General features: G+C 36.1%; 2 protein-coding genes and 1 non-coding gene across 3 annotated transcripts; 2 read left to right on the top strand and 1 right to left on the bottom strand.

The window, feature by feature from the left end:
• Positions 1 to 11,399: 11,399 nt before the first annotated feature.
• On the top strand, positions 11,400 to 16,346 carry LOC145035226 (cation/H(+) antiporter 20-like). Its single transcript, XM_078983806.1, has 4 exons — positions 11,400 to 11,620; positions 13,893 to 14,903; positions 14,997 to 15,794; positions 15,860 to 16,346. Exons 1-4 carry the CDS (start codon positions 11,429 to 11,431, stop codon positions 16,178 to 16,180), a joined length of 2,322 nt encoding a protein of 773 aa, XP_078839932.1. The 5' UTR covers positions 11,400 to 11,428; the 3' UTR covers positions 16,181 to 16,346.
• An 80-nt stretch (positions 16,347 to 16,426) lies between these two features.
• On the bottom strand, positions 16,427 to 18,802 carry LOC145035232 (putative ADP-ribosylation factor GTPase-activating protein AGD6). Its single transcript, XM_078983813.1, has 4 exons — positions 17,829 to 18,802; positions 17,649 to 17,726; positions 17,075 to 17,576; positions 16,427 to 16,606 (listed from the first exon to the last, which is right to left on the bottom strand). The coding sequence occupies exons 1-3, from the start codon at positions 18,627 to 18,629 to the stop codon at positions 17,076 to 17,078; spliced, it is 1,380 nt and encodes a 459-aa protein (XP_078839939.1). The 5' UTR covers positions 18,630 to 18,802; the 3' UTR covers positions 16,427 to 16,606; position 17,075.
• Positions 18,803 to 24,663: 5,861 nt separating this feature from the next.
• Positions 24,664 to 24,770, top strand: LOC145028021 (small nucleolar RNA R71). The gene has a single exon (XR_013675778.1). It is a non-coding gene; the product is annotated as a small nucleolar RNA R71 (small nucleolar RNA).
• The last annotated feature ends 2,112 nt before the right edge of the window (positions 24,771 to 26,882 follow it).

Raw genomic sequence — 26,882 nt, 5'->3', positions numbered from 1 at the left:
TCCCAAGAATATCTTTGTTGATAGAATAGTGCTTCATTCCTTTGAGTGGATTAAGAATAGAATAAAAACTATATTTTTACTTGGAATGGCCGGTTACAAAACCCCATAAAAATGTGGAGTTATCTCCTTATAGCAAACTTTTGAGTCCTTTACAAAACTACTGCCATGTTCGAAATAAGACATTTCGAACTAGATCAAAATTGTTTCATACTAACTTTACTGACTACAAAAATGCATTTTTCTGAAAAAATTTATATCTCGATTTCAAATTTCGGACCAAGCAATACGTAAACGGGAACAAAATATTATGAATGTAATACCCCGATTCCCAGATATGAGAATTTTCATTAAAAAGGCAAATCTTCTTTGGAACTCGTTAAGTTGATGGCCTCAACTCGACGAGTTGGAGAGGAAAACTCGACGAGTTGGTGGCTGAATATGAAGCCCTAATTTTTAGGGTGTTGCACCCTATTTAAAGGCGTTAAGTCCCATTGATGGCCTCCCTAATTGCCTCCTCTGTCTAGAAAACCCTATAATTCGTGCATCTTACCCCAAGTTGAGTGTGTGAGCTTATAAGTTGCTTTTTTTGGTCTCATTTTTTGAAAGAGCTTGAAGTGGGTGGTGCCTAGCTTGAAGGGAAAGCTATAGATCCTGAATCTCCTTGAGTTTAGCTACTATTTTGAGGTAAAAAGTCAAAAACTTGCTCATCTATTTGCTTAGATATCTTCCTTGGAAGTTTATTGTCATATTTGACTTATTTTTCGATTGTTCGTGGGGTTGAGCATTTCATGGAGTTATCACTTTAGATCTGGACGTATGGTGGCCTCTTTTGGCTAAAAGTTGCAAACTTTATTGAGTTCTAGGTCGCTTTTAATGCTTAAGACCCCTTATTAAGATTTCCTTGAGAGTTAGAGCCTCTTTGGGGCATGCATGAATGTAAAGTTGGCAACTTTACGCGATTTTCCAGCTCGTGGGTGTTAGATCTACATCTTGAAACGCTGGACTCGATGAAAAACGACCGAATGAGTAAGAGGGTAAATCTTGGCGAATTTGTAATGCTCAGTTCCCAGGTACACATTTAAACCCTAATCTATTCATTTGTACAAGGCGATTGGACGAGTTGGTAGCCCCAAACTCATCAAGTAGAGACAAAAAGGGGGCGCGGGTTTTAAAGTCTACTCGACGGGTTGGGTAGCCATGCCTTGACGAGTAGGTCTTCCAGGAAGAAACCCTAATTTTAAGGGTTTGACACCTTATTTAAAGGAACATAACATCCACAGTGGCCTCCTTTATCACCTCCCATTGTGCAGAAAACCCTAACTCACCATTTTGAGCTTTGTGCGTGTGTGAGTGCTATTTTTGAGTCTTTGTTGTGATTTAAGCTTGTAAGGAGAAGGAGAAGATTGAGGAGCTCAAGAGGAAGAGAGTGGATCCATAGGTTACATCTCATTTGCTACATTTTCGGGTAAGCAAGCTCCAACCTTGCTCATTAGTTCCCTAGATCTCTTCTTTTCATCTTTATGGAGTTTTTAGCCCAAGAAGCATGAATCTTGGGACATGGATGTCCCAAGTGATTTACCTTTCAGATCTAGAGTCTAGAAGGGGTTCCATGGCATAAAGGTGCAAACTTTATGCCCAGGGAAGCCCCATGCAAGCTTAAGGACTTTATCATGGCCTTTTTAACCCAAATTGGCCATGCATGGATGTAAAGTCTGAGACTTTATGTTCTCATTGGGTGTTTAGGACCTAGATCTCAGCTTCCATGTTTTGGTTTGGAGTGATAAGGCTTTTGGACAAAGATTTGCAATTTAAGGACTTAGGCTTTGGGGCTAAACCCATTAAGACGGGTTATAAACGGGTAAAGCTGGAAACTTTTACCCTTAAGAGGACAGCCCCAACATGTAGAAGTAGTATGGAGCTTAAGACTATAGTGTAGGGGCTTAATCTGTTAAGAGGTCCCAAACAGACAGAGGGACTCGTCGAGTCTATAGAGGAACTCGACGAGTTGAGACGTAGTGTCCCGTTTCTGAGCATGCTAGAACTCGACGAGTCTAAGGGTGACTCGGCGAGTTGATTCGCTAAATTGCGATGAGTAGTAGCCCGGGAACTCAACGAGTCAGGAAGTTGACTCGGCGAGTTGTATCGCAGAATGCGAGTTATTAAGACTTAGGACTCAGCGAGTCGAGTCAACCAGAATGTTGACTTTAACCAGGGGTAAAATGGTCATTTTACCCTAAGCAAGATTATCAGATTTTCTGACTAAGTACTATTGTATAGTGTTAGTCGGGGAGTCGTGGGAGCAGCCAGTAGAGATTCCTCACACACGAGTTCAACATCCAGTTTGAGAGGTGAGTTTTCCTCTAGTAGGAATGGGTTGAATGTACCAATGCCGGCTCGTTTATGTATGTTAGTATATGTCGGGTTTGGTTCGATGTCAGGGTTAGCCCGATGCAACTTATATATACCGAACTTCGGTTCAATACCGGGCGGGGCCCGATGTCGGACTTTGGTTCGATGACGGGCGGGGCGCGATACAGTGGGCAAGGCCCAATATATGTTTTTGTGTGTTATTTGTATGGTATGTGGTAGTTTGGGGAGACTCACTAAGCTTCGTGCTTACAATTTTTAGTTTTGGTTTCAGGTACTTCAGGTAGCAAAGGGAAGAGCTCGGGATGACTGCATGTCACACACCACAATTTTCTAGCCTGAGATATTTCACTCTAATTTTTGATATGATATTTTGATACATTGACAGTTGTTATGATATTTTGAGATACTTGGTTTATGATGTTTATATGATGATGATATTTATGGTTTTAATAATGATTTAAAAACGAAATTTTTGGAGCGTATTTTTGGCATGTTACAAGCTGGTATTAGAGCCTTGATTTGAGGGATTCGGGCACACTTTCTGGTGTGTCTGAACTCAAACTAAGGAATTGGTATAGAAATTTTCAAAAGAGAAACCATTTTTATAAAAGAATTTTGAGAAAAGAAAAGAATTTTTGAAAAACAAAAAGAACTTTGAAAAAAGTGAAAAAGGGTGTGGTGCATGCAATCATCCGAGCTCAAGTAAATACTCCCAAATTACCCATACAAGTTTATGTTATGAGAATTGCATTCTAGATTAGGGCTATGGATCTAGGAAGGATTCCTTTATATGCATGTTATGTGTGTACAACTTTATGAACTGCATGCTAGTACAATTAGTCAGTATGATGGCCTGATTAGTATATAGTTGATTATGTTTACTTAATGCTCAAATGCTGCTTGCTTTGTGCTTTTAGGAGTTCTAGTGGTCTTTTACTAACTAGTATACGAATATGCTAAGTTACATATTGCGAGGACTAAATAATTTTAGAAGGTTAGGTCTAGCTCTATTTCGCAGCTCTTGTTTGAGTCTAACCGTTATAGGGTAGGATCTCTCATTTGAAGAATTATCTAGTCTTAGTGATATGTAATAGTATCCACGAGCTAGTTAGGGGAAGATAGCTGGGACTTCTAATGCAACTGATGGCGGAAAGTAGTATGATGATTACCCTAGGGAAAGCCTAGGATGAGAGTAGCACGTGAAGCATTAGTAGTAGAAGAAACTTGGTGAAGCCAAGGCAGTTCTTGAGGAAGGTACAGATAGATATGGAAGGTAGTATGGGCCTGTACTACTGAAAGCAGAGGATCTGTACTCGAGTCAAGGAGGGTTAAGATGAATACAATGAACTTGTAGTATATGTGATCCCTCAAGAATTGAATAGTATTCTGATGCTTGTTATGATGTGTTTTTAAGAACGCTGGTTTTACGGACTAGGCCGGTTGGCAGTTCAGGTGCCGGTGAGGGATCAGGCCCAGGCTCAGGAGTCGGGCGGCTAGACGACCAGACTAGGGAGTTCATCTCCTCTGAGATCAGGCGTAATATCCTGGATCAAACTCCTGTGATCTTCGACACGACCAAGGAGGATATTTTGGAGCTTTTAGATGAGAGGTTGAGTGCTTTCCGCACCGAGGTGACGGCCATGATGGGGTCGCGACTGAATTTCAGGGAGTTCAAAGCTTGTGGAGCTCTCGACTACCATGGGGCTTGAGACCCCATTACGAGCACCAGATGGTTGGCTGATGTTACCAACACATTCCTCACTAGCAGATGTCTCGAGGGGGACAAGGTTCGACTTGCGTCCTGTCTTCAAAAGGACAGGGCACATGACTGGTGGGAGGAGGTAGGACATGCCATTGGTGATGATGCAAATCTTGATGCGATGACTTGGAGTGACTTTACGGCTAGGTTCAGGGCCGAGTTTGCACCTGTGATAAAGGTGCATCAGCTTTCTAGGGAGTTCCAGGATCTCCAGCAGACGACCAGACGGTGACTGAGATCACCATGATGTTTAGGGAGAGGGCCCTTCTTGTTTTGCAGGGAGTTCAGACTGCTTCAAGTTCGGCCGAACTGGACATGTGAGCAGGGATTGAACAACTACTACCACCACGACAATATCAAATCTGATTTGCTTTTAGTGCAATCAGAGGGGACACAAGCGGTCCCAGTGCCCTATTTTAGCAGCAGTAGGGCAGGTGGCAGCACCCGCCCCTGCTACATTGAGGATTACAGGCGGCGGGTAGGGCCAGGGTGAGGCGCCTGTGGCGAAGAGCAGTGCCTTTCAGTTGACAGCTGAAGAGGCACGTGTAGATCCCGATGTGGTGATGGGTATGTATCTTTGCCTTATCTATTTATTGATATTGATTATTGCTTATTGTTTATGTGTTTTGTTATAGGATCGTTCTTAGTGAACGATATATTAGCTTTGGTACTGTTTGAATCGGGTGACACCCGATCTTTTGTGTCGCTCGCATTCAGTAAGCGATTCTTAGGGGATCCTAGGGTGCTGGATTGCCCACTTGATGTAGAGATCACACTCAACAAGATGAAAGTGACTATACGCTCACTTGTTACTATGACGACTCGAAATTCGAGCAACGCTTCGCTTCTTAACAATATAATTTCCTTTGACGAAACCTAGTATTATTACCACTAGATTTTAGTCTAATACTTATTGCGAATAATTATTAGTCTAAAGTCGTCATTAACTCAGATTCTACTTCATGATCTATCAAGTGAGGAACAACCAGGTATGATCATATCGGAGGTAGGGTCCGTTTGATATACGAAGTATACTGTTTGGAAATCCCACTTTAAACACCTCACTAAATCACAACCTAGACATCATCCACGTAAGTAGATTAATCAGTCTAACGACTTTAAATCACTAATAAATTTTATTTATAGGTTCATAATAACAATATTATAAGCTATATTTAAAGTAGGGTATCATAACTTACTTAGCTAGGAGCCGGGCTCTGCAGGGGAATAACTCCGTCGCTGAATCTTTCTAAGAAAGATTATTGCAGCGCTTCAGCACTCACCTTACTATACTAAAAACTACAGAAAGAGAACTCGAATCACGAGGGAGCGAAATGCTCGAGGGATAAGAAAAAGAAAGACTCTTGAATCAAGAGAATGGTGCAAGAAATATGAGACCCTAGAGGCTATTATTTATAGTAATTGAATTTTCAAAACCACCCTCTATATTTACTTAAATGACTAAACACCCATTTATAATACTATTTTAAAAAGATTTAATGATATTTGTACCAAACTAATGTCGAAAGTACTCAACACAAGTCTTATAAAGACCGCATCATCAATACATTTCTAATGATATATACATATGTATATATATGTAAATGTATATATGATTTATACTTTATTTTAATACGTAAATGTGCTATTAAAAATTATAACCCGTTCATATGAACTCCGTTTTTGACGTTCTTTATATCCACGCGTAGTTATCGACGAGATCTACAACTTTCATTTAGACTCCGTTGGCTAGTTTTAAATTTATATATTTTTTCATATTTTTATAAAATTAAATGATTTTGCTAAAATCGTAACTCTCTCGTATGGACTCCGTTTTTGACATTCTTTTTCTCAAAATTCATAATTTAAGGAGTACTACGATTTTCTTTTTGGTCGCATTAGCTAAAAATCAACCATTCTCTTCGTAGCTTTTTACGTCACACATTCTTTGTGCATGACTGACTTTTATATCTTATAAAAATCATATCTAATTCATACGGATTCAGATTTCAACGAAATTTATATTTTCGGGATCGAGAAGACTTGTACTTTCTAAATATTTAATTATATATATATATATATATATATGTTTTGGCGCACTGCTTTTTACGATTTACGGATGATTCGGCTGCTTTTTCATATTTTATTATATTGTAATAATCATGAAACACATAATATTCACATAATTCTTCTTTATTACGTCAAATATGTTACAATTGTTGACCCTAACTATTACATCATCATAATAATGGTTAGCCGGAAATGTGGGGTTACACAACTATATGTCTCCGTTTCAAGAATATAAGATATTATCGTCTCACAATCACTCGTGATAAAATCTATGAAGTGATTTAAATGAGCGTGAATTGAATACTCAAATTCTTATTTCAGGAGTACTCATGAACATTGCAACAAACTTGTGCCATGTCTAAGCTCTTAGACAATCTACAGTCGGATGCATGACAGTCTTACTTCACTACTTACTTCCAAAGTATGATCGACTGTTGATGTTTGAATAATCTTATTATTTGGGAAGTAAAACATGTGAAGTGAAACACAAGAATAACCTAATCCAATATGGTCTCAATCTTTTGAGTATAAATAAAACACTTATTATTTAATCACCATATTAATTAGACCTTACTCATTGTATACTGTTTCGATCAATCAACTCGATACTTGAATTAAAACAACAGTAATCCCATGCTCCAAGCTTGCACACTATGTTTATCCATGGTCCTTCTTTTTGTGAAATAGATCAATTGAACACATTTCCAATGATGCTCATTTCACAATTCCAAATCCTTATCATAAGTGTAAGAATACCAAATTTTTACCACTACCAGAATCTTGTTAGATCTAAACTTACATGCAATGTTCATTTTGTAATGTCAATGCACCTACATCACAAAGACTTTTCCAATGATACTACAAAGCATTACATTGAAATTGTCACAAGACAATTCCCTGGAAATGAAGTCTCACATTCAAGGTACATTCCTTGAACATCCTTCCTGCATAAAAGTTTCTAACTTACACATAGATTCTTAATATCCAATCCCATTATAGAAAAATTTCCATAATTGCCATATAACAATCCATTCTTACTATAATCCTATCTATTATGAATTATATCAATATGGTCCATCCAATACTATACTTCCAACTATCCACAAGCAACCAATCTTCGATAAACCTCAGATTGTCCTTGACAGTTGTTCAAAAACTTTAGTCATATCCGGTTCTGGTCCCTTTTCCCTCTTAGTACGCTAGGCACTTGGAAAAATCAGAATAGACAAATATTTGTTTCAGATATGATGAACTGCCCTTCACCACCACTTGAATCGAATTTTGCTATGAAACCCAAACCTAAAATTGATTTGAATCGATTTCTAATCTGAAACTGTTGAGTAAACTTGATCTTAAACACCAGCTGAAGATATCAGGTATCGATTTGTGTGTGCGTGTGGGTTTCTAATTTATTTCCAAGATGTTCAAACAACATTGAGATGATCAGAGGGGGTAAGGGAAAGGAGAAATAAAGGTGGCGACAGATAAGGATTTGAGAGAAAAACCAATTCCTCACCCATTTTTGCCTTTGTTGGTAGTGAATGTATACCCTTTCGTCAATTTCTTTCCACAACCCAGTTCAACAACAAATAAACCATCGATAAGCCTTCCACTCATCTCCGTACAACTGATTTTGGGGTGAATCATATTTTAGAACCTCTGGTTGTGAGAAAATGTGAGATTGTTTTTTAGGGTTCTTAAGAAGAAAGGAGTGAGAGTTTGACTGGAAATATGTGGAAAGAGAGAGAATGAGGAACCAAATTCACCAATGATTCTCTATTTTCAATCGACAAATTCTCAAAACTAACAATACTTGATAGCGTACCTAACGAAAGGATTTATGGTTGCACATGTTCCTTACTTCTCAATTTCTTTAAGGAATCGCACGTGAGATGGTTGTTGAATGAGGCATGTGATGCAGGGCTGAGGAGATAAGAATTAGACCATACACGAATGAGACGGCGGAGTGTCAGGTTTGGGACGGCATCTGTGGATCGAAGGACCTGCATGGTGGGTGGGACATGTATTGTGGCCGGAATTGAGCAATTTCTGGATGTTGGCACGGTCATAGGTGAAGAACACACAAAAAATTATATATATATATATATATATATATATATATATATATATATATAGAGAGAGAGAGAGAGAGAGAGAGGGTGAGTGAAGAGGTTTGGGAGAGACTTTATTTTTTATTTTTAATTATTTAAATACCAAAATAAATAAAGAAAATAGGAAAAAGAAATGAAAAGGGTAAAATCGACTTTTCAAGTGTATCAGGGACCAAAAACCCTGAAAACCTTGATTTTGGACCTTTGATGCAAGTTGGATACTTTTTGGACCATATCCAAAGTTTTTTGAATACCACAAGGACCAATCTTGCAGTTTTGTCATTTTGAGGGGATAAAGTAGGGTTTATGAAATATTCCTTAAGGATTATTAGGAGTTGGATAATTACCTAATTTAAATGTCAATATAATATTCAAATTATGGTTTCCAAGGCTGCTATTATAGCTATAAATGGAGCCCATTGGCTCCTTATTTTCATTCATCACTTCTACCAAAGGAATAACCTAAATTCCAACTCCTTCTCCTCTCTCCTCAAGTGTTATAATTGCTAGGGCTTCGGTACAAACCATTAGAGGCATCAAAATTTTGTTGCTTGCTTTCCAAGAGACAATTGAAGAAAGGAATTATATTGATTGTTTACTATAATAATCAATAGGTATGTAAACCCTAATCGCTTGTTATTTTCGATAGTAGTAGGGCCTCCTTAGGGTTCTTGATATTCATAGATTATAATTATCAATAGAGAAAACTTAGATACAAATAGGTTGCATGTGAACTTAAAGATTAAATTATTTTGGCTTTCATGTTTTGAATTATAACCTATAAAACCTATCACTTATAACATGCCCCATTTAATGATATATATATATATATATATATACACACACACACACACACATAAACTCGATGTCTAAGTAAAATGTAATAGATCATGTATTCATTGATTCGTTGGGTACGAGTATGAATTTAGTTATTTAAAATTGTGAGGCTTATTAGAGTTGGGACGAAACATGTTTTTAAATTTTATAAAGAGTTTGGATCAATACCAAAATAAATAAAGAAAATAGAAAAAAATGAAAAGGGTAAAATTGACTTTTCAAATATATCAGGGATCAAAAACATTGATTTTGGATCTTCGGTACATGTTGAAAACTTTTTGGATCCTATCCAAAGTTTTTTAAATATCACAGGGATCAATCGTGCAATTTTGTCATTTTGAGGGGATATAATAAGGTTTATGAAATATTCCTTAACGATAATTAAAAGTTGGATAATTACCTAATTTATCACAAAATTATGGCTTCGTATCAACTATACCCCCCCCCCCCAGATGATTAATAAGTCCGAAATTCAAATCTTGAATAAATCCTTAGAATATGGGTATGTAAATATACATATTGGCCCATACCCATCAACTATGTTCTATGGTTTATTTTAGCACATTCTATGATGATTTACCGATATACCAAATATAATCGTATCTAATACATAGACGATTATAAAATTGAAGGTCATTTATTATTTTTATTATTTATAAAATTAGGTGTAAAACCTATGTATTATACGGGTTGATTAAAGAAAATAAAATATTAAAATATAAATAATAAGTATTTTTAAAATAAAATTTTGAGATAAAGAGTGAAGAAAAATATTAATTACAATTTAGTATATAATATTTATTACATCTGATGCTTTATATATATGAATATTATGTATTTTTTTTAATTTTAAAAATCGATAAAAATCATAAATCGACATGTGACAAAATTATATTTATTATATAGATATATAGAGCAAACATAAGCATGAGGGTTGAGAAAGGAACAAATTTTTTTTTTGGGGACAAATTGTTTTAATTATATTATATGTATATATATCTATTTAAAAGTAAAATTTTTCTATAACAATAATATCTATTTTTTTTTTCTTAAGCATTTAGGATATTTAAATCCTTATGACTGACCTGGACACAAGTGATGACAATTCAACCCGACAAGTTTTTACCTTAAAAAAATTTAACTATTATTTTACGTCATATTTATTCAGATGTTACACCATTTGCCAATCGACACTTATACAATAACTATTTAAATTTTTGTATGAATATACATAAAATGGAACCTAAATTTCTTTTTTCGGAAAAGCATAATATTATATTGTGAATAATATCTCATGTCTAATCCTTCTCAAGCTACACTTTCTAATGTTTTTCCTAAGTGGGAATTAACATCAAATTATTCCCTTATTTCATTGTATTCCTAAATGATCTACAAAAATAAGAATAGAATCATGTAAATATTAAACAAAATTCTATTGATATTGTTACTTTGTTTAAAATATTGGTTGTTTATTCGGTTATTCCCACAAACTTTTGACTAATCTGAATTTCTTTAAATGGAGAATCAGAATTTTTTTTAAAAGAAGGATAATGTTAAATATAAAGTTTATACAAGGACATGAAAGTAAATAAGCAAAACAATATGTACAAGTATAGACCGTTTTCACAACTGTTAGTACTAATCGACAGGGGTTGGACCTAGGGGTGGTCCACGGTGACACCGACAACCCCTAACTTTTCCGGCCGCAGTGGAAAATTTTTCGAAAATTTTCAAAAATTTTATTTTTTCTACTACTGTGCAACCCCTAATTCTCTCGTGCAACCCCTGCTGTAAAATCCTGCGTCCGTCCCTACTAATTGACGTTGTTTAGTTGATGATCCACATTAGATGGGATTACAAATTTCTTAAATGGTATATTTTAGTGTAACAAAGACGTGTGTAATTAAATCAAGCAGTTTATAATAATATCTCATCTCATATCAATCAAAGTCTATGTATATGCATGCGGGCCATATTCAATACAACACCATTATAGGACCTAATTAAAAAACCATATATGTTCATTTTTGAAATATAGATACGTAATAATGTTTAGACATGAATATTTATGTCTGGTTATTCATATATCTATGTTCACAATAAAAATATGAGAATATGAGATTACGTGGTTAATTCTTTTACATGTATGTCTATACACATGAGTATTCTTAATAAAGAAAACGAGAATACCCAAAAGGCAAACCACCTTCAAACCACAATTAGCACATCACTTTCTATATATATGCGCATTTGTACTCTTTCTCATAAACTAAAAAATCACATGTATACAAAAATGGCGTTGAACATAACCTCGGTTAAGACATCATCGGATGGAGTGTGGCAAGGAGATAATCCTTTTCACTATGCATTTCCATTGTTGATAATCCAAACTACAGTAATTATCTTTATCAGTAGATTGCTCGCCTTCTTCCTCAAACCTCTCCGACAACCTAAAGTAATTGCAGAGATACTTGTAAGTTTTTTCACCAAAAAAAAAAACCTAGATCACCACCTCAAAAAACCAATATTTTTTATTTTAGTTATTTATTGTGTGTGTGTGTGTTTTGTAAAATGTCCTATTGAGATTTTTGAATTTGTGGAAATGTTGGTTTAACTAGTAATAATTTACGGAAATGGTTTTTTTTTTTTTTGACAAATAGTATTAGTGTTACTTTCATGTTATTCACTCATATATTGTTGGCATGTGGATCCCTGATATTCTTTTTCACAAAATGACAATCCAAATCATTAAAAAAAACCTGTGAATTCACAAGGTTACTATGAACCTGTGAATTCACAAGGATACTATGGGCCTCCAATTAGGTTGCTTTAATAAACACAAAAGACATTTTATTACCAAAACTGTGTTGCTATTTTTAGACGTAGATTAGCAAATACTGAAATATGCTAATATTTCGCAAGGTATATATATTTTTCCTGAGTAAACAATAACGCGCATTTAAAGAAAATCACAACTGAACTTAAAAACTCGGATTCTAAAAACTTGAGGAAGATAAAGATGTTTAATAGGAAAAACAAAAAGATTGTTTTTTTTTTTTTTTTTTTGTTTTTTAACAACCATTTTATATTAAAAACAAACTAGAAAAAAGTTAGAGGAGAAGCCAATTACAGAGAGTCATACAGAAGGGGGGTTTTGCAACCACGAGGTCCAAGAGATACTACTTGTACTACATATATAAGTTGCATGGTTTCTAATGCATATAATGGAACCATAACAAAAGCAACTAAATGTTATTTATTTCTTTTAAGCTTCCATATTAAAAAAATGGTTTCAATTTTGAACTCACAATCTAAACTTGCACCTTAGTCGTTTCAACTAAAGTATGAAATTTTATATTTTTTATTTTACTTTTTGTGATTTTCAAAATATTTACGAATTTGAGTATTTTTGCTAATTTACTGCTAAAATTAGCGAAGTTTCTTTAATAGTTATTTTATGATGAAAGATGGTCGCATTGGTATAAATCACACTAATAAACTAAGTTTCATAGTAATCGTTTAATTGACATCATATAACTGGTAAAGAAAAACCTATACAAGTTTGAAAACCAGTCTGGTGGTCTAACGAGTTAATACCGCTTTAAAAGTCCCTTTTAAGGGTGGAAATACCAACCCGAACTCAACCCAATAAATAACAGATTTGGTTGAGATTTTGAACTCGTTTAATTAAATAGGTCAATCCGTCTAACCGTTTAATTAAATGAGTTGGATTAGTGTTGAAATTTATAACCCGTTTATAACCCGTCAATCCGTTTAAACTTTTTAAATATTTTTTTATATTATTATTATTTAGTTGATCATTATATTTTGATTATTTTTTATTTATTAAAACCACGGATCAATAATAATTACCGGAAGTGGAGTTGTGTAGAATTTAAAAATAAAACATTAATATTTATGGTTGTAACTTAATGCTTGTGTTATGGGCTTATAAGCTTATTGTTGTGTTTTCCAAGTTGAACAGCTATTATATCTTTTAAGTTGTTCGTAATTTTATTTGTTGGATTATTTGATTTTTAAAGGGTTTTTTGGAAAAATTTAAATAGATCAACCCGAGTTTAACCTGTTTAGTAAATAGGTTGGGTTGGAAGAACAATAAACAAGTAAATCCGATTTCAACCGATTTACTAAAAAGATTAGGTTAGATTGGGAATTATTAACCCTTTTACTTAAATATGTTGGGTTGGATAGAGATTTTCAACGCATTTAATTAAACAGATCAACCTATTTATGACCGGACCCAACCCGACTCAACCCAACCCATTGCCACCCCTAGTCCCTCTTAAGGCTGGTGACAATTTTATTGATTAATAAGTTTTAAAATAACTTTATTAGCTAATAAGGCCAATTTTCTTGGTCATTCTGCTATGTAAAAGATACAGTTAAAAACCTAACCGGTTATGAATGACCATTTTCTTGACCCGGGTCTGGTTATAACCGGTTAAAGACATGGGGGCCCATTCTTTGTGCATCTCTAGCTTGTAGGTATGATCATGTACAATGTATTTGTGATACAATCTTTGCATGCTTGCAACCGATTGTATTAGCAATACGCAAATACGTATCCACTTCAAATATCTGTGTCTATATAATTCATACATGCCTTACATACATATATTTAGATCGATTATCTTAATAATATTATATATATTTAGATCGATTATCTTAATAATATTAAAAAACAAATAAAATGGATAATTATGCATAATTTTGAAACTTTTCAGGGTGGAATTCTTCTAGGGCCATCGGCTTTAGGCAAGAACCATGAATTTATGTTATGGATTTTCCCCTCATGGAGCACTCCAATCCTCGAAACAGTAGCAAGTATCGGTCTTTTGTTCTTCCTCTTTCTCGTAGGCCTCGAACTCGATCTCACTTCCATTCGCCGGAGTGGAAAGAAAGCGTTAGTAATCGCCACAGCCGGAATCTTATTACCGTTCTTGTTCGGAATTGGAATCACATTCCTACTTCGGAAAGCCATTTCCGGAGCCGATAGAGTTGGATACACCCAATGCTTTTTGTTTATGGGAGTTTCCCTCTCCATCACTGCTTTCCCGGTGCTTGCTCGGATACTAGCCGAGCTAAAATTGTTGACAACTCCAGTAGGCGAGACGGCCATGGCGGCGGCGGCATTTAACGATATGGCCGCTTGGGTTCTGTTGGCTCTTGCAGTGGCACTCGCTAGCGGGAGCCACCAGAACCCGTTGGCGTCACTTTGGGTGTTGATATCCGGTGCTGGATTTGTCATCTTCATGGTTGTTGTAATCCGGCCGACTATGAACTGGGTGGCTAGCCGGTGTTCTAACCATGGTAAAGTTGAAGAAGGGTACATATGTTTGACTCTAGCGGGGGTTATGTTATCAGGATTTATGACGGATTTTATCGGGATCCATTCGATATTTGGTGCGTTTGTTTTCGGATTAATGATTCCTAAGCACGGGGAATTTTCCGGGAGGTTGATTAGGAGGATTGAAGATTTTGTTTGTGGACTTTTGTTACCATTGTACTTTGCTTCAAGTGGACTGAAAACCGATGTTAATAAGATAGATGGTGTGAAGGCGTGGGGGTTGCTAGCAGTGGTGATTACCACTGCTTGCACCGGAAAGATTCTTGGGACGTTTTTGATGGGAATGGCATGCATGATTCCAGTGAGGGAGTCGTTTGCTTTGGGGTTATTGATGAATACCAAAGGTTTGGTTGAACTTATTGTTCTCAACATTGGCAAGGAGAAGAAGGTTCGGTTTTTACAATGTTACTCTTGAAACCTAAATTGGAGATTGACAAAATAATCCAAAACTAAAACCAGTTTCTAATATCTTTTCGAACAGGTACTCAATGACGAAATGTTTGCAATCCTAGTAATGATGGCACTTGTTACAACATTCATGACAACACCACTAGTGATGGCGGCATACAAACCGGCTCGTAACATCACCGCCACAGTCCACCACCGGTCACTTAGCGAATCATCATCCCACCATTCACAAACCCTACAATCCGACCTTCGGGTCATCGCCTGTGTCCATGGCCCACAAATCGCATCCTCAGTGACCCATCTAATCAACTCGATACAATCCCCCAGCACCTACTCAACTCTAAAGCTCTATATCCTACACCTAATTGAACTGACCGAAATGTCCTCATCAATAGCCATGGTGCATCGGGTCCGTAAAAACGGAGTTCCATACTTCAAGGGTAATAAAGGATATGAAGTTGGATCAAAGTCAAACAAAGTCAAGGTGCGGAAGTCAACCGCCATCTCAGCGCTGACAACGATGCACGAAGATATATGCCATGTGGCGGAGAGGAAGAGGGCTACAATTATCATTTTACCCGTACACAGACCGTGCCGGGAAGGAGAGACGGGACACAGTTGGGAAGTTGTTAACAGGAGTGTGCTTATGCATGCGCCATGCACGGTGGCGTTGATGGTGGATCGTGGCGGCTTTAGGATTGATTTTGACCGGAAAAGGGTCTGTGTGGTGTTTGTGGGCGGTCCGGATGATCGAGAAGCGGTTGAGTTGGGCGGCAGGATGGCTGCACAACCTGATACTAAGGTGTCCTTAATTAGGTTCCTATTGAAAGGCAAGGATAATAGACATCCCGATGATATAGATATCGAGAAGGTAAAAAAGACGGATTTACCCTTTTAACTTACTCAATGAATTAATGTAAAATATTCCTCTAACAGGAACTGGATGAGAGGTTGCTAGAAGAGTTCAAAAGGCAGTGGGATGGGGAAGCCGAATATGTTGAGAAGTCAACTCACAACATGATGGAGGAGCTACTTGCAATAGGGCAGAATGAAGAATTTGGGCTTGTGATTGTAGGCAGAGGGAGGTTTCCGGCGACCATGGTTGCTGGAATCCTTGAACAGGAAGCTGAAAGGTCACTGGAATTGGGAGTTATTGGGAACTTGCTAGCATTTTCCGGTGGTCAGGAAATTGCATCTTCTGTTCTAGTGGTCCAGAAACATGATCAAGCTAAAGAAGACCGAGAGAACCATGTTTGACCAACATTTGTTCTACTAATAAAATGTAATATATTAATCCTGTCATACAAGATAATGTGTGTTTGGTTTGGGGATTCCTCCTACAGAATTGGAATTCAAGATTCCATTCCATGGTGTGTTTGCTTGCCAAATGAGAATGAATTCAGTTCAATCAGATTCTTTGGAATTCCAAGCTTGATGGATTTCACCATTCCTTGGGGTAGGTGGAAGGAATTCAATTACATTCTTCCTTTTTTGTTATTAAAAGACCAAAATACACCGACCATATATATTGAAATAAATAAATATAAATTTTAGTTATATCTGAAAATTTAAAAAAAAAAAAATGATTCATTTTTAGTTATTGAATTTCATTTCATTTCCTGCCAACCAAAAGCATTGAGGGATTACAATTCCTTTGATAGATTCCATTCCTTCCAAGACATTCTGCAAACAAAACGCCCCATAAATTGGTCAAAGGTGCATTCCAATTTCCATGTTTATCAGTTCATTGTCTAATATTTTATCTAATATTAACGAAACACAATTCAATTTTGTCAAGATTCAAGAATCATGGATATCAAAAGTAACATTTATAGAACATCAATGATTTTGCTAAATATTAGAGCTCTAATGGAATCTTATACTAACAAATGGCATATCGTTATTGTAAACATCAAAAGTACAGATACAAAGTCACAAATGAAGTTTAAATTTCAACACAAAAGCAAATTTCAACACAAAAACAAATAACTTTGGTTCTCTTTTAGTTGGGCAATTAGCCCATCTTTGTTGACAATTGTACACAATATATATAGTATATACATTTTTCTTAACCACAAAACCAGCACAATAACCTCTTAAATATAAAGAAATTTTTTCAAAACAAATTTAAGGTTTGAAAGATACACTAACCTTAAAGAAAACCTGCCCCAGACCAGTTTCCATCTGATTTTCCGGTTTTACCCTCAGAAGATGGGGTCTTATAGAAACTGTCATACCCATCATCTTTAGGGTCATGGTCATCCCATCCAGCCCAGTCATCATCATTAGTTGCAGTTGGTGTGGTGGACACATGCTTCCTATTGCCATCTGTATCCCAATCATCCCAAGAGTTGGAATTTCTGCCAGATGAGCCAACGGAACTGCTGATTCCTGCGGACGATGGAATGGAATTGGAAGTTCCATTAGAATTCAACCCTTTGTGTTCCTGTCCAAACTCCTGATAAAACCCATTTCCCTGTGTTTCATTTCTTTGCCAGCTGGGATTTTCTGTGGTGAGCTCTTCAACCTTCTGTGAAGCAAATGCCATGACACCTTTCATGATTCCCCATGTCTTTTGTCCAATTTCTGTTGTTTTTGCAGTCACAACATTCACTGTTTCATTCACTTTGTAATCATAGCCCCCATCTCTGACCTGTTGAGAAAAAAGTGTAAATAAACTGTATTGAACTGTTTCATATATACAAAAAGATGTATATCAACAGACCTTGGTTGTGAGCTCCTTTGTGCCAGCTTGAACAACACTAGCAGCAGATGCAGCAACAACGGATAATTTACCAAGTCCCTGAATCACATATTAAGTATAATTGTGATTGTATACATAAGAATCTGACACAAAATAAGAATTTTCAATTCAGTGATGAAGAATAGTAAGGTGTACGTGTACCTGAGTAACGGAAGAAAGAACATCCCCTTGTGCGTTGGGCCGTGGGATCGGATTAGGAGATGATCCAAATCCGACATACTTGCCGCCTTTAGACGGAGGCAATCCCTCAGGTCGAGACTCGTTCTCTGCCATCTTCTTCGCAAAAAATCCCTCTTTTCCCGCCGCAGATGCTTCCAATTGCGACCGCGTGTACATATCATCGGTAGATTTTGACCTAGCCGGCATTCCACCGCCACTAGCACCGGTTCTAAAATCTCCAACGCTCTGATTCTTTCGCATGTTATCCGGAGATCCGAATCCTCTTTCGTCAAAGCTACTATCCCCCCAATCACTGTCCCAACCTCCACTATTTCCACCCCTTCCGCCACTCCCCGCCGACAACGGAGGCTTCTTACTACCACCGTTTTTAATCGAGCTTTCCTTCACAATCGGCGGGTCCTGCCAGGATTTACCTTCAGCTAGGGCTTGGATCCTGTCCCTGTAAACCGAAGCAGCGTTGGTATTATACTTCGACACAATATCCGTCTCTTTCGGAATCCCATACTTCGAGAAGAAGCTATTGAGTTTCTCGTTGCCGCCGGACTCCATTTTTCGGAGTTGGATCTCAGACCATGAGTCCATGGTGACAGATCGGACAAAGGAGATATGAACACCCAGACCCCGGTGCTTGCCGGAGCACTCTAAGCACATGAAGATACCGTAGGATACAGAGGCCCACTGAGGGTTCTTCTGTGAGCAATCGACACAGGTCTTGTTTCCTGGCTGCGATTGGAGGTCCCGGAGACGCCGTGATGACGCCATATCGAAGATCCGAAGAATTTGGCGTTAGGAATTGGGATCTGCGGGAGAGATCTAGTGCATATTTCGCTGTCCGATTTGTGAGTGTGAAATGTTTATTTTCCTATAAATGGTTTTCCAGTTGGATGTCACGGTCCATGCTTCTCCCAATCTTAAAAATAGAATAGCCCTATCATATGATCACTACTTCCACAACTATTTCCTAAAACTTCTTTTACATGATTATTTTCTTAATCTATCATGGAAAATGACATATATGCCCTATTATGTTTTTAGGATTTATCCATTTAGCCATTTAATTTATCTTATGGTTTAATAAAGGAACGAATTACACATTTTTTGGGGTCGATTAAGTCCTTATTCCTTATTGTAATTATGAATGGGTTACCCGGTCATTTTTAGTCCACCTCCTACTAACACTACATCAGATGCTAACGGTGATTTCCATGTAATGCCATATCATTAATTAGATGCTTCCTTCTTACTGTCGATATATGCTTTATAAAAGAGCCATTTTACCTCCATTGTTTCGCACTTCATCGATAAACCCTTTCTTGTTATCTTCTTATGAATCCTCAAACATGGAACCTGTACAAGTAGATGTCCACTTCCAATGAATGTTCGCCAGAAACCCCATACGCTACACCGATGGAATTACTCAGAGGTTTTCAAACATCGATTTCGCAGGCATAGACAACGACGGGTGTGTTGCGTTCATCGAAAGGTTCACCGGGGAAAAGTGTGAGACACTCTATTACTGTCAACCTGATATTGATTTTCCAAAAGGTTTAACTTTAATTAGCAATGACCCAAATTATTTCGACTTTATAGCAATTGCATATGAATGTGGTGATATACTCCTTATGTATGTAGACCATTTTGGGAATAGTAACATGCATGATGTAACGCCCGCAGATTCGGGCTAGTCAATTTAGAGACGATAAACGTCAAAAATGATTTTTTTATAGAGAATTATTTAGAATAAATAATCTTCACTAAGTTGAAGTATATGTTACAAGGTTTCCGTACTTTAAAATGTTTTTTTCCAAAAAGGGTTATAGAAAAGGAGCATTGTGCCTCGTATGCAAAGTTATTATTTACTTTTGTCACTTTTCCCTAACTGCACCATTTGTGATCCCTGTGTAATTGCATAAAAAAGGTATATTCATTTTTCTTTGGCTTGTGATCCCGTCCCAGTCAATGAAGATCCACATGATTGGGAACAAGTTAACAAAACATATATAATCCTTAAATATTTCATTCGTTCATGCACACACACAGAAAAAGGTGTAAGACAATTTTTTTTAATAACAATATATTAACCAACATTCCAACCATGATTTTGTTTACATCACTTTGTGCTATTTTAGGGTTGGAGTAAACTTAGAGACGATATTGAGGTAATGAAGTTTGCAGATGTGCCATTTTAGGGCAAATAAGTATTGATTTTGTACGAAGGCGTCTGAACAGTCAAAACATGCTCGCTACAATTCACACTTAATACGATGTCGTTACGGTTATTGGACACTTTAAAATTCTTGTCATGTCATCACTTATGTGTTAGGCTAGGCTTATATTGCAATGTAAACCACCTACAATAGGTGAAATGGATTATATTGGTAGGTAATAGATAATTCGTTCCCTTGTAAAGCCACAAAATAAGTTAAGTGGTTAAATAGGTAAACTTTAGAAACATAACATGACATATATGTCATTTTCCTTAATTTATTATGACTTTAATTTTAAATACGATCATAGTAGTCTTTTCTTTTTAGTTTTTTTAGTAAAATAATAAAAAAAATAAAAATAAAAACTATATAAAATAATCATAATTTTTGTAGGTACATTTGTGAAAATCTAAGTGACTTGTAATTATTATTATTATTATCTTTTTTTTTTTGAAATTTTTGTAGGTATAGTAGTGTGCAAAAATGTTTTTTTTAATTGTTTGTAGATTTTTGTAAACCAAATAGTAAAATGATTTATTATAAAGTTCGAAAGCAAAACTTATAAAGTTTGTTTTCGTAGTTTTTCACCGAATAAAATACTTTTTAGCTAAAAGAACTATTATTTGCAACATTCAAATTAAGAGTGTAATATTACTATGGATGACCCTTTTTACAAATAACGCAATGAAAGAAAAATTAAGTTCAAATAGAGTTTGTATGCCAAACTTATTAATATTTTTCACCAAATAGTCTATTTGAATCTAAAAAGTAGGACTTGTCGACATTCAAATTTAGAGTACTATGTCCATCCAAAACCTGTTTGAACTGATTTTTTTCATTGCGTTTTTTGTAACAAAGAGTCATCCATGAATATATTATTCTCCCAATTTGGATGTCGGAAAGTTATAATTTTTAACTCAAAAATGGGCTATTTGATGAAATAGTATGAAAACATAACTTCAACGTTTGCATACGTATTTCATAACAATCATCATATCATTTAGTAGGGGTATTCACAATGCGGTTTGATGTGGTTTAGAGTCAAAACAACAAATCACACCGTATATGCAATTTCAATTTTTTTTTCAAAACCGTAAACCGCCTCATTGAAATTTAAAACTGCGTTATGTAGTGCGCGTTTGATGTGGACAATTTATGCGTTTTAAATGTTGTTTTTACGGTTTTATGAATTGTTACATATGATAACTTTTTAAAAACCAAAAAACTTTGCTCTTTTTAGATAAAAATTGCTGGAAACATCATGAAAAGAAACCAAAAACCAAGTTTCTTTGTGTGAATATAATACTTTACTTAGTTAATTCCTTATATATAACTATACTTAATAATTCAAAGCTTGATATAAATATCGTTTTGTATTAACACATCAATGTTAATCCATACCAACACGAACCGAGATTTTGTGCTATGAAGATTAGCATATCAATATTACCAAATGTTAATGGTTACCAACTTAAAACTAAGTTTTATTGTTATAAGTTAAACATGTAACAAACTACATCTAACCATTATGAAGTTATGATTGTATAATTGTTACTCTTTTACTATAAACTCTAAGATTTGATTAAAATGTTATCACTGATCTTAAGGTTAATTCCAAAGAACACTTATCTTAATTTTTTCATTATGCTTTAGATTTCAGGACACACACTTCTTCCTCATTAGGTCTTATTAATATTATGCTTGATATACAGTGAATCATGTCTAATTCGAATAAGATCAAAATTGATTTTCAAGCTTCAAATCCTAAGGTTTGTGATGTTAAAGAAATGAAGTACTTTCTATTTTTCTAGTTTTAATAGCAATGCATTTTCTAATTTTTGTTTTCAAATAGCAATGTACTTTCTATTTATTTATAAAATTTAGTTAATTTATGTTTTTTAAAATTTGGTTGGTGGGATTCTTCAAGCATAAAAATGAAAAGAAAATGGAGATTTGAAAAAAAATTCTAAGAAAACCACACAAAACAAAAACGAAAAATAAAAATAAAAATGAAAAGAAAAGCAAACTCTATTAACGGGTTGCCTCCCGTTAAACGCTTCTTTTTGAGGAGTCTTTAGCTGGACTCCATCCCGCTTTATGTTGTTGCTGCTTCCTCAATTAGGATATCCTTTTTCAGTTTTTGCACTTTGTATTTTGTCTTGTAAAGATAGATTCTTCTCTTATATACCCTCTTTAATTCTTCCATTCTCTTTCTTGCAGCAATTTCTTCAGCTTTACGCTTTATCCCTTTACTATGCCTCTTCTTTTTCACTTCTTCCTTTTCACACCCCATCGTTTCCCTTCCTTCTTTATCTTCCTCGGTTGCCTTTTTCGGTCATTAACTCATCATCATCACTTGAAGGCATAGATTCTTCCTCACTTTCATCACATATTAAAGAATCCGGTGTTCTAAAAGTGAAAACTTCAAACGTAGTAGAGACAAGGGAATGAGGCTTGGTTCTTTTGATTTTGGTTGACATCGCTATATGTGATTCAATGAAAGAATTATGGTTATCATTATTCCATGTTTTATTATCCCCATTATCTTCTAAACTTTCTTTATCCTCTTCTTGGGTAGCCTCATCATTTAGCACAATTGTTTCAAGATAAGCCAAATGTGCATTCTAAAAGTTGACGAAATCTTTAATGGCTTTGCTTTCCTCAAGAAGATTCTCCACGTAATCAGGCAAAACGTACACATCTGGTTCATAAAGGGTACTAATGGTTTGCAAACTAAAATCTTCAACAAATCAGGATTTTTTGTATTTACTCGTCGAGTCATAGGGTACGACTCGACGAGTTTCCAATACTATTAAGGCTTTCTTGATAATCAGCTTCCTTGATCAGCCTCTCTATCTCCTCCAGATCTCCTTTGGCATCAGAATTCTATTCCAAAGATAATAAGAATTGACTTGGATTGATTTCATGCAAGCACGCAAGCTCTTTTTCTAACAATTCATCCTCCAAATCTATTGAGGAAACTTTATCTTCTCTTGACTCTATGTGCTTATCCTTTTCCTTAGCTTTAAAAATACGAATCATCCCCCACCCTTAATGTTAGCGTAGATTCATGCATATCTACCAAGGCACAAGCCATATTCAAGAACGGTCGCCCAAGAATGATTGGTACCTTAAGGTCTTCCTCCATGTCTAATATTATGAAGTCAATAGGAAATACTAGTTTATCAACTTTGATAAGAAGATCTCCACACACTCCCATTGGATGCATTATCGCTTTGTCAGCCAAATGGATTTTCATATAAATAGGCTTTGGGACCGGAAGGTTTAACTTTTGGAAGAAGGAATATGGCATAATATTAATACTTGCCCTTGAATCAGTCAATTCTCATGTGGTCATTATGTTCCCAAGTTGACAAGGTACGGTGATGCTTCCCGGGTCGCCCCTCTTTTCTGGCAGTTCATTCAACACTATTTCAACAACTTCTTCCATATTTCTTCTAGTTGTAAAGAGGTTTTTAAGCAAACATGCATATTTTGGTGTTTGAACTATCGTTTCAACAAACAGAATATTCAATTGGAGTGCCCTTATGTGCTCCATAAACCTCCTATATTCTTGAATCTGCTCATTAGGTATGGCTCGGCTCGGAAATGGCAAAGGGGCCCGATAAGGTTTCAAAAGAAAGCTGCTTGTGTCATCAGGTCTTGGACTCGTCGAGTCCTTGTTAGCGACTTGGCGAGTCGAGTCGGGTTTACTTGATTCCCAACTATTTACCTCTTCTGTTTGCACCTTGTTGGGATTCTTCTGGACAGGGGTCAGAGGAGTGAAAATTGTTTCAGAATTTGTTGTTGTTGCCATGCGCCATTCTGGGATTCTGTTCAATATTGCTAGGAAGTTCACCAGTTGCTCTTTGGTTGATTTGTTGTGCAAGCTGGCCTAGCTGTTTTTCAATGTTATGAATAGATGCTTTTTGATTCCAAAGCACAATTTGTTGATCCATCATCATAGATTGGTGCTCTCTAAGCATATTTCGTTGCTCCTTCATTTCAGCGTCGGTATCATTGTGCCTTTTCTCGAACGCGGCTACAAATCTTGTAAACATATCTTCCAAGTCAGATTTCTTCTCTAGTACCGGGTCCTCTTTTTGATAAAATCCCCTTTCTTTTTGCTTATACTTCTCCTAATTTTCTTTTTTGTACTCATCATAAGGTAGCCATTCTTTCTTGGGTTTCCGCTAATTGTTATCATACCTATCACCACTTGAATAACACACTTGCACCTTTCGGTTTCTGTTCTCGTCAAGATCACATCTTTAGTGAGGTGAGGTCCTCTACAATTTTCACAACCCACCCTAATTGCATTGATGGATTGGTCCATCTTAGTCATTCTTCGATCCAAATTCTCTAACTTAGCCATCATTGCTGCCATGCTATCATTAACTGAGTTCACCACCCCTTGACTTAGTTCATTCCTTGGGTTATGATATTCTCTAGAGTGCTTAGAGAATTCTTCAATTAGTTCTTTGATCACCGGGGGTGGCTTCTTTGTGAAAGGTCCTTGCGAATCAAGGAGTTGCCTTGCTGTTACATTGACTCCATCATAGAAAAATGAGACTTCTTGTTGAATGTTTAAATCATGATGTGCACAGTTCCTTAGTAGGCCCTTGTATCTCTCCCAAGCCTCATATAGTGATTCTCCAGCTTGTTGTTCAAAATTGGCTTTGGCTTTCTTCAACTTGGCTATCTTGGAAGGAGGGAAAAATTGGTCTATAAATTCTTCTTTCATTTTAGCCCAAGTAGTGATGGATTCTAGAGGGAGTGATTTCAGCCAATCTTTCGTAGCTCCCTTGAATATAACTGGAAGCATACGAAGCAAAACGATTTCGCAAGGTACATTTGGAACATTGAAGTAGTCGGCTACATCGTTGAACTCGTCCAAATGTTTATATGCGTCTTCGTGATCTTTCCCATAGAAGGGGATTTCCTTAAGTTGAGAAAGTATGTGGCCTTTTAGTTCGAAAATGGAAGTTGTGGGAATCACGGGTTGCACGAGTCCCGGGCCGGTATCGTCACGTATCCTTTTCTTCCATTCACCCATGGGAACTTCATCGATGTTAGCCATGGTGTTATCGGGTTCGTCTTCAAAGTCACTTTCTTCTTCAGATTCGGAATCAGTATCGATTACTTTTGGAATTGGAATTCCTTCAAAATGCTCAAACTTGCTTTCCTCACTCTTTTGACTGCTAGTTTCACCCGTTTTCTTGCTCTTCTTCTTACCAAAGACTGACTTGAGGACCTTGGAGGGTGATTTCCTTGACGGGTTAGTGTCTTCAATGGCTTTGTCTTTGTTTTTTCTAAGAGCGGATTCTGGATCTTTGTATGGAGGAACTAAGGGTGTGTTGGATCCTCGGGTCATGTAAAACCTGAAACCAAAACAAGAAACACGCGTAAAAAGAACAAAAATAAAATAAAAACGAAACTGAATTTCAGCCATGGACTCGCCGAGTGGCTTCGATTGCACTCGGCGAGTTCAATGCTAAAACAGAAAAAAAAAATTAAACAAAAAATTCTAAAAACATATAAACTCAAAACTTAACCTAATAACTAAACTACTAAAGCAGTAACTTTGTGCAAGATAGATCTCACACAAAGGATCGATAATACTAGAAATTAGAATTAAAATTTGAACCGTTCCTCGGCAACGGCGCCAAAAACTTGATGTGTATATAAATGCACGGGTTTTATTCCTACTTTTAAGATGAAATTTAAACACACAAAGGCAGTGGACCTATTAATTGTGTTATAGTTAAATAAGTAGGGTATCGAACTCAGGGAACAAAAATTAAACTAATTACTAGGATTATCTAAATAAAAAGCAAGTAATTAAAAGAAGGTTTTTCTCTAATTTTGCAAGACTAGAAACTTAAATACTCAACTAACACTTAAAGAAAACAGTTAACAGCTAAACAATTAAAATGCGACTAAATTCAATAATAAAGAGGACTTCTATTTAGGTTCGAATCAATTGATCTTATGGTTGATTTTATGGTAAATGTATCGGATTAATCTTCTTTAGCTACCTATTAAGGTTATTAGGTTCACGTTTGCTATTACTAGTCCTTAGAAAACAGATTAATAACTTCTCTAGTTTATTAATTCGGGTTAAGTAAGACTTGTAATGGTTAATTAAGTTGGTTGTTCAGTTAACCTCTTGTTGATGGTTTGTCACACAAGCTCCCATATTAATTTATCTATTTTCTAGTTAACCCTAGTTTTACGTTCGCTATTCCTAGGCATATAACTATGTTTTCACATAAAGCATACGATTTAGTAATTAAGAGATGTTCATGCAACTTAATATGCTTTACAATTAGCTGAAAATTGTTGTAATTAACACATAAGGTTTTTTAACAAGCTTGACAAACACAAAATCACCAAATTAAATTAATCCTAACCATAAAATCAATCCATATTCACAAAATCATCTACCCTAAACAGAAGACAAACGCTTTAGCTCATAATTGCAGTAACAATAAACTCAAAAATGAAATTCATAAGTCTAAACATGATTCAATCAAAGGTTTAAGTGAGAATAAACTAGGAATTGCCTTAATCCTCCCCAAAATCGAACATAGGGTTGATTCTTCACTTCCCAGAGCTTCCACCGTGTTCTCAATCGTAACTTAGCCTCCTAGGGTTCTCCAGAGTCTTTGGTCTCGGTCTTAAAGTCCCTATTTATAGTTTTCTGGAAACAAAGTTGACTCGTCGAGTCAAGGTACCGACTTGCCGAGTCCTTCATTAAAAATCCGTGTACGACAAGGACTTTTATGGCTTCGCGAATCTTCAATCC

This window comes from Lactuca saligna, chromosome 1 (assembly GCF_052625555.1).
Source record: "Lactuca saligna cultivar CGN05327 chromosome 1, ASM5262555v1, whole genome shotgun sequence".
NCBI lineage: Eukaryota > Viridiplantae > Streptophyta > Magnoliopsida > Asterales > Asteraceae > Lactuca > Lactuca saligna.
The sequence above is the reverse complement of the archived record's forward strand: the minus strand, read 5'-3'. Positions and strand labels throughout refer to the sequence as shown.

Coding starts and splice junctions, on each gene's coding strand:
- LOC145035226 (XM_078983806.1), top strand. CDS start 11,429: ATGTATACAAAAATGGCGTTGAACATAACCTCGGTTAAGACATCATCG. Junction 11,621..13,892: donor AAGTAATTGCAGAGATACTT/GTAAGTTTTTTC, acceptor GAAACTTTTCAG/GGTGGAATTCTTCTAGGGCC. Junction 15,795..15,859: donor ATGATATAGATATCGAGAAG/GTAAAAAAGACG, acceptor TTCCTCTAACAG/GAACTGGATGAGAGGTTGCT.
- LOC145035232 (XM_078983813.1), bottom strand. CDS start 18,629: ATGGCGTCATCACGGCGTCTCCGGGACCTCCAATCGCAGCCAGGAAAC. Junction 17,727..17,828: donor TTCTTTCTTCCGTTACTCAG/GTACACGTACAC, acceptor TATGTGATTCAG/GGACTTGGTAAATTATCCGT. Junction 17,577..17,648: donor CAAAGGAGCTCACAACCAAG/GTCTGTTGATAT, acceptor TTTTCTCAACAG/GTCAGAGATGGGGGCTATGA.